At 43.2% G+C, this 7,933-nt stretch overlaps 1 protein-coding gene across 1 annotated transcript; it reads left to right on the top strand.

The window, feature by feature from the left end:
* The first annotated feature begins 6,258 nt into the window (after positions 1–6,258).
* Positions 6,259–7,586, top strand: LOC134459559 (uncharacterized). Its single transcript, XM_063211917.1, has 3 exons — positions 6,259–6,708; positions 7,111–7,443; positions 7,572–7,586. The coding sequence occupies exons 1-3, from the start codon at positions 6,274–6,276 to the stop codon at positions 7,584–7,586; spliced, it is 783 nt and encodes a 260-aa protein (XP_063067987.1). The 5' UTR covers positions 6,259–6,273.
* The last annotated feature ends 347 nt before the right edge of the window (positions 7,587–7,933 follow it).

The raw sequence follows: 7,933 nt of genomic DNA, 5'->3' as shown, positions 1-7,933 counted from the left end.
CATCATTGGCTCATCAAGAGATACAGTAAAAAGCCCACCTTGCACACTATCATTGTAACATAGCACTGTGTACTCTGAAATTTTATTCATGCCCACACTTTCAAAGGACCACCGCAAACCATTTTCTCAATACAGCATTGCGCCATAGTATCATGCTCAAGGCACTCCAGTCATGGTGAACGATGGGAGGGTGGGGTGGTAACATGGCCACTGGCCAGGGTACCACAGTTATGGAGAATGATGGGTGGGGTGGGAAGTTGCCATGGCCATATTCATGAATACAACTATGACCCAGTATTTGCCTGTCATCACACAGTACAATTCAACTTTTTAACTGAAATGTACTGTTATTTTTCTGTAGAGTACTGTTATTTAACAGTTCAATTGCTGCTGAAAAAATGTTATATACTGTGATACATTAAACAGCTATGAGCTGTATTTGATTTTTGGTGTGAAATAACAGTAGAATTACAGGTAAATATAATTGCCAGTAACTGCCGTTATTTTGCAGGGAAATTTTCTTAGAGTGTAGACTATTGCGATCTTAAAACCAGGCCAGCTATCAGCAGAGGCTCTGCGCTGCTTGAGTATGGAGGACAAATGTCTCATAAGAAAGGAGGAGTGGGTATAGGGGGAACGGGGGGCCTCTGTGAATAGTCATATAATAGAGGACTAAAATGGTCATCATTTCTAGCTCTAACATATCTGCAGTAAAGCTATTTTGTTTTTTTTATACAGTTAAGTCTGAAAAACATATCATACTAGTATAGGGTCTCAATGACTTACATTATATTACATTATATTGCATTTGGCAGACGCTGTTTAACCAAAGTGTGTGTGTGTGTGTGTGTGTGTGTGTGTGTGTGTGTGTGTGTGTGTGTGTGTGTGTGTGTGTGTGTGTGTGTGTGTGTGTGTGTGTGTGTGTATTTATTTGTTTATGTAGCCTACAAGTTACAGTATGCCTGTCAGTGCCACTGTCCAAGGTGCTGGAGCAGACCCCTAACCCGGGACCCATGCTGGTGAGTGTACACATGCATGTCTATTTGTATATGACGCTGTCCATGGTGCTGGAGCTGACCTCTCACCCAGCGGTAACTCATGCTGGTGAGTTTGTGCATGTGTATTCACGTATGTCGCTGTCCAGGGTGCTGGTTATATGTGTGCATGCGTGTGTGTTTTATTTGTATATGGGGACCAGTGTATATGTGTGGAACATTTTGACTTGTGGCCTGTTTTGTGGGGGTGAAATTCTGCATGGATTGGTGTGTCTTTGTGAGTGTGTGCAAGGCGTGTGTGTATGCGTATGCGTGTGCGTGTGCGTGTGCGTGTGCGTGTGCGTGTGCATGTGTATGTGTGTGTGTCTGTGTCTGTGTGTGAGTGAGCCTTCAGATTTATGTTGATAAATCTGCAAGATGTCGCCCTGTGTTGCGCATGTGATTACTGCTTGATTATATAATTTCCTCAGCAAGGGCCAGTACAAGATCAGTGGACAGAGGGCCAAAATACACCAACAGACCCCTGCTGAGACCTGCTGCCATCCAGGGCCGGTTCTAGTGAATTTGGTGCCCTAGACGAGCACCAATCTTTCCTTTTTGTGCAATTTGACATTGGCATCAAGCACATCTACTGTTTTACCATGTATATGTACTGAGTACCCTTTAAAACGCATTGTCAATGTAACATTTAATGCTTTATTTTGCTTGGTATTGTAATCCTGTGGGCCTTGGTGCCCTCCAAGACATTTGGTGCCCTAGGCGACCGCCTAGTATGTCTATGCCTAGCGCCGGCCCTGCTGCCACCTCCCCTGCCATGTCAGTGACACAATGTAAGACACATGTATTTATTCAGCCACTACGCATGATCAAGTCATTATTATTCAGCCGTTACGCATGATCAAGTCATTATTATTCAGCCTGTCACTAATTTTTGACATCGACTTCTTGAGGGCCATGCATATTCTAGCCCCTGCGCTTGCACTCTGCATAATTTTTAAAATTATTATTATTTTTTTTTTCTTCCTTGGATCTTGGTTACATACACCTACAAACCCCAACTCCGATGAAGTTGGGACGTTTGGTAAACAGTGAATAAAATCGAAATGCTATCATTTTCAAAACATTCAATCTATTCATTAGATGGAGAATAGTGAAAAGACAACATATTAAGTGTTAAAACCGAGAAAAAATATTGTTTTGGGGGACATATGTGTAGGAGCCATTCCCTCAGTTCAATGTATTTTGCAATGTCTTAATGCTTGCTATTTTTTGTACTTGTGAGACTATGCCCCCTACAGGCCAAAGATGCTATAAATTGCGAGGCTACCTGGAGGAGGTGTGGCTGACTGGGAGCGCAGAGTCTTTGACCTTGGCTTGGCGTTTGATGTGACTCACCTGCGCTATTTAAATACTCATTGATATATCCAGTCTCTCTTTATTTTGCTTCAGTTTCAATGGCTAAAGGAGCATCATTTGATTTGTAATTTTGGAAACATTTAAGTAAAAACAAGACCTCATTTCAACTTCAAAACTTGTCTGTCTTGGATGTCTGGATTTCTGGATTTTTTGGTCACACATTCACAAGCAAGCGTCAAAGAGGTTGTCAGTCACCACCAAAAGGGACAAAACAAATGGACTTTTAATAACAGGATAATTTGTCAATTCATTAGTCAAAGACTCTTCTCTGGAAATTGGAACTTGGAACTTTACGCGGAGTATTGGACTCTGGAGCGCGGAGAAGAACAAAGGAACGCCAACAACACGTGTAACTGGAAACGCCGGTAGGCCACATCTAATTTAAATTGTTTGAACTGGAACTCGTGCATGGAAAAGGAAAGGACTGAACTAATTCGTTGGATGAAATACTTTTTGATTTTTTTTGACTATTTTTGGAACAAAGTGAATGAACTTTTAAGTTTGAGAAATTAAGTTTGAAGAACCAAATCGAGAAAAGCGCATACTTTTACGCGCGCCTTTAGTTACAATGATTTTTTGAAAGAAACTACAGCCTTTTTTGAACATTTTTGAGACATAACTGAACAAAGAGACATTTAAGTTGAAAGTTAAGAGAGACATTTAAGTTGCAAACATGGCTGACTCCGACGCTGAAGCAGCTTCGCAAACTGATGCGGATGAACTCGCAGAGCTGGAGAAAACCTCTCAAACAGAGGGTACTTTACGCACGAAAAGGAAAATTAAATTGCAACAGCTTACACGTCGCATGAACATTATCAAGAAATTAATTCATGATGAATCAAGTGTTAACAAAGTTAAAATTGCCATGCAAAGGTACAGGGAAATGTTAGAGGAATTTGATATTATTCAAGGAGAATATCAGACTTTGCTTGACAATGAAGAAGAACGTGAAACTGATCACGAGACGTGGTACATGCCAAAAAGAAAGAACCAACAGGAATTTGTTAATTCTGTGGATAAGTGGCTTGCTGAACATGAAATTGATGACATACGCCCGGCGGACAGCGCGTCTAAAGCCCATGGAGGATCAAAGGTTTCACGTACTTCCTCAGCTTTGAAGCGCGCTACAGCTGAAAAGGCTGCGCTTGAGGTTAAAATGTCCGCGCTTAGAGAACAGCATTCCATTGAGCTAGAAGAGGAAGAATTAAAGAAAAGGCTTGAAAAATTGAGACAACAAAAGGAAATGTTAAACTTATCAAGTCAATTGGATGCAGCTAATGCAAAAGTCGCCGTGTTATCAGACACTAAAAGCGACGCTGTAGGAAATTCAATGAAAATAATGGAAACTGCGGTAGACGCAATGAACGAAAATATAGGAGATTCATTGAAATTACAGGAAACAAATGCAGCAGACGCAATGAACGAGTATATGGAAGACTCATTGAAACTACAGGACACAAAGGAAATCATTGCAAAGGAAATGGAAGTGCTGCAACCTGCAAAGGAAACAATGCAATTAAATGGTAGTGTTAAACCTAAAGCCTATGCTACTTACCCTGTTTCTTTACCCCCTCCTGCAATAGAACAGCCTTTACCTCCACCTGTGCACTTACCTGTTGCTCATCCCAGCCATATGCCCCTGGCGCCAGCAAGGAGAGCGCCTTCACAGCAACAACCTGCACATGCCCCTCCATCTTCACAGCCTGATGTGCAAAGGGGTCAACCCAGCCATACGCCATTGGCACCAGCAAGGCCCCATCCACAGCCACAACCTATGCAGACAGGTAATCAACCCCATCCACAGCCACAGCCCTGTGCTTCATCACGCCCTGCGCCACCCTCACAGCAAAGGCTAGGCCCTCAACCTGTCGCCCCAGTGGATAGTGCGCCAATAGGGCCTCCTGAAAGTGATGCTCAGCTGTACAATATCTTACAAAAACAAAATGACATCACCACATCTCTGATAAAACAACAGGACCAGTCAAATCTACCCCGAAAGGAGATAAAAGTGTTCAATAATGATCCAATTGAGTACAGGTCATTCATTAGTTCATTTGAACATGTGATTGAAAGCAAAATTGAACACGCCAAGGATAAACTGTACTATCTTGAACAGTACACCTCAGGTCAATCCAAGGAGCTAGTTAAAACGTGCCTCTTTTTAGATCCAGACACAGGGTTTGCAAAGGCAAAGCAACTGCTCCAGGAAAATTTTGGAAACGAATACCAAATCTCATGTGCATACATTAACAAAGCATTGTCCTGGAACTCCATTAAGATTGAAGATTCCCAAAATTTGAAATCATATGCACTGTATCTCAGAGGATGTTTGAATGCCATGAATGACATTGCTTACATGGATGAGTTGGATCTGTCCTCCAATCTCAAAATGCTAATCAGCAAATTGCCTTACAGATTAAGAGAAAGGTGGAGAGTGGAGGCATGCAATCTGCAAGAATCAACGAAACGGAGAGCCACATTCAAGAATTTAGTCGAATTTATTGAAAAACAGGTGAAAATCATTACAGACCCTGTATTTGGTGATATACAAACCTCTCCTCTCAGCAGCACCCCCAGTAGGAGTACAAGGCCTACAGACTCTAGATCTGTGTCAAAATCAAAGTTCTCCAATGCTGCTACTGATGTTAAGCCTTCTTCCCCAATGCACCAGAACAGCCCCTCAGCAGTCCATACTAATCCATTCTGCGTGTTCTGCTCAGGTGACCATCTACTTGGCACCTGCCCTCGATTCAAAAAGAAATTGCATACTGAAAAAATCTCATTCTTGAAAGACAGAGGAATTTGCTTTGCATGTCTCATTTCAGGCCACATGAGCAAAGACTGCACCCAGCGCCAGTCATGCACTGTTTGTGGTAAGCCGCACCACACAGCCCTGCACATTGGAAAAATTGAACAAAACAAAGGAAAACAAGATGCAGTGGCCGTGTCAAGTGCGCAGAACACCAAGCCATCTCCCCTCTCCGCATGTGGTCGTATTGGGGCCGGCGACGAGCAGTGTGTCATGTCCATCGTGCCTGTAAAGGTAAAGTCAAACAAAAGCAACACCATAGTCAAAACATATGCCTTTCTTGACCCCGGCAGCACTGCCACCTTTTGTACAGACGCATTAATGCAGCAGCTTAATGTAAAAGGAAAGAAAACAAACATTCTGTTACGTACACTAGGACAGGAAAGGAGTGTGTCAACACATATGATAACTGGATTGGAAGTGAGTGGACTTGATGACAATTCATTTATAGCTCTACCAGAAACCTATACACAACAAAGAATTCCTGTGACAAAAAGAAACATCCCAAATCAAAATGATGTGAAAAAATGGCCTTACCTTAAGGAAGTGAAGATATCCACCATCGATGCAGACATAGGGCTACTCATAGGCACAAATGTTCCCAAGGCAATGGAACCCTGGCAAATTGTCAATAGCCAGGGAGAAGGTCCATATGCCGTGAAATGTGTTTTAGGGTGGTTGTTAAACGGTCCTTTGAGAGAGGAAAGCCAAACTCCCTATCACACAGTTAACAGGATTTCAGTGCAAAACCTGCATGAAATGTTAATTGCACAATACAACACAGATTTCAGTGAAAATGCCTGTGATGAAGTGAAGGAGCCTTCAATTGATGACAAACGCTTTCTGCAAATTGCAGATGACTCTGCCAAAATAGTGGACGGACATTACAGTCTGAAATTACCCTTCAAAAGTGACAAATCTCTGCTACCCAATAACCGCTGTGTTGCAGAACAACGACTGGAAAACCTGAAAAGGAAATTCAACAAAAACAAAGAATTCAAAGAGGAATATGTGACATTCATGACCAATGTGATTACCAAAGGATATGCAGAAATGGTGCCAGAAGGACAGCAAACAAAAACAGAAGGATCAGTGTGGTACTTGCCCCACCATGGGGTGTATCACCCAAGAAAAGGAAACTTAAGAGTTGTTTTTGATTGTGGTGCGTCTTTCTGTGGCAAAGCATTGAATGCAGAATTGCTTAAAGGGCCTGACCTAACTAACAGTCTTGTGAGTGTGCTCAACAGATTCCGACAGGAGCCAGTAGGCCTAATGGCTGACATCACCGCCATGTTCCACCAGGTGAAAGTTGCAGAAAGTGATGTTGACTTCCTCAGGTTCCTGTGGTGGCCAGAGGGGGACGTGACCCAACAACCTGTGGAATTCAGAATGACAGTCCATCTCTTTGGGGCTACGTCATCCCCCAGCTGTGCAAGTTACGCACTTAGAAAAACAGCCACAGACAACCAAGAGCACTTCAGTCCCGAGGTAACAGACACAATTCTAAACAATTTTTACGTCGATGATCTGTTAAAATCAGAATCGACACCAGATGGCGCTATTCAGCTCATCAGAGACGTCACAGCACTCTGTCAAAGAGGAGGTTTCCACCTGTCCAAATGGGCCACAAACAGCAGAGAGGTACTGGCATCTATTCCTGTAGAGGACCGAGTAAAGGAAATGAAGGAGCTCAATCTTGAAAAGGATAAACTCCCAACTGAAAGGGCCCTTGGCCTACAATGGTGCATAGACAGTGACAACTTTACCTTCAATGTACAACCAAAGTCACAGCCACTTACAAGAAGGGGAATGTTATCAATGGTCTATTCAATCTACGACCCCCTCGGCTTCTTAACACCCTTTACATTAACAGCAAAGTTGTTGTTGCAGGAGCTGTGTAAGATGAACCTGGGCTGGGACGAAGAGGTACCGCCACACATCCGTGAGCAGTGGTCGAAGTGGTCAGCTGGCTTCCCCCTGATGTCCAACTTCAAAGTGCAGCGGTGCTTTAAGACAGCTGGATTCGGGTCAGTGACGCAAGCACAGCTACACCATTTCGCGGATGCAAGCGACCAAGGCTACGGAACAGCAACTTACCTGAGGCTTCAGAATGACCAGAACAACATCCACGTCGCTCTGGTGATGGGAAAAGGACGCGTGGCACCATTGAAGAGGATGACGATACCAAGGATGGAACTTGCTGCAGCAGTGTTGGCTACAAAGGTTGACAAAATGCTCACAACAAGCTTACAGCTACAGCTGGATAGGTCTGTGTTCTGGACTGACAGCCAGTCTGTGATCAAGTACATAGCCAATGAACACTCCAGATTCAAAACCTTTGTTGCCAACAGAGTCGCAGCAATTAGAGATGCAAGTGAGGTATGTCAATGGAACTACATTGACACCAAATCCAACCCCGCCGATGATGTGACCAGGGGCCAAAGTGCAGAAAAGTTCCTAAGCAACAAAAGATGGCTTCATGGACCAGACATTCTGTGGGAGGCGGAGCAGAAATGGCCAGTTGACACCAAGCCAAACGCATTACTTGCACCAGATGACCCTGAAGTAAAAAAACACATAGTGAGTACAACGTTACACCACACAACAAGAGAAAACGCAACACATACACTCATTACACATTACTCTGACTGGACAAAACTAAGAGTTGCAGTTTCTTGGTTCCTAAAACTAAAAGAAACATTGAGAAAATTGG

The sequence above is a fragment of the Engraulis encrasicolus genome, chromosome 12, assembly GCF_034702125.1.
Source record: "Engraulis encrasicolus isolate BLACKSEA-1 chromosome 12, IST_EnEncr_1.0, whole genome shotgun sequence".
Lineage (NCBI taxonomy): Eukaryota > Metazoa > Chordata > Actinopteri > Clupeiformes > Engraulidae > Engraulis > Engraulis encrasicolus.
The sequence above is the reverse complement of the archived record's forward strand: the minus strand, read 5'-3'. Positions and strand labels throughout refer to the sequence as shown.

What these genes read in the sequence shown, in the direction of transcription:
- LOC134459559 (XM_063211917.1), top strand. Translation starts at nt 6,274, where the DNA reads ATGGTGCCAGAAGGACAGCAAACAAAAACAGAAGGATCAGTGTGGTAC. An exon ending in AAGAGCACTTCAGTCCCGAG is followed by an intron (nt 6,709 to 7,110) that starts GTAACAGACACA and finishes TTGTTGTTGCAG; the next exon opens with GAGCTGTGTAAGATGAACCT.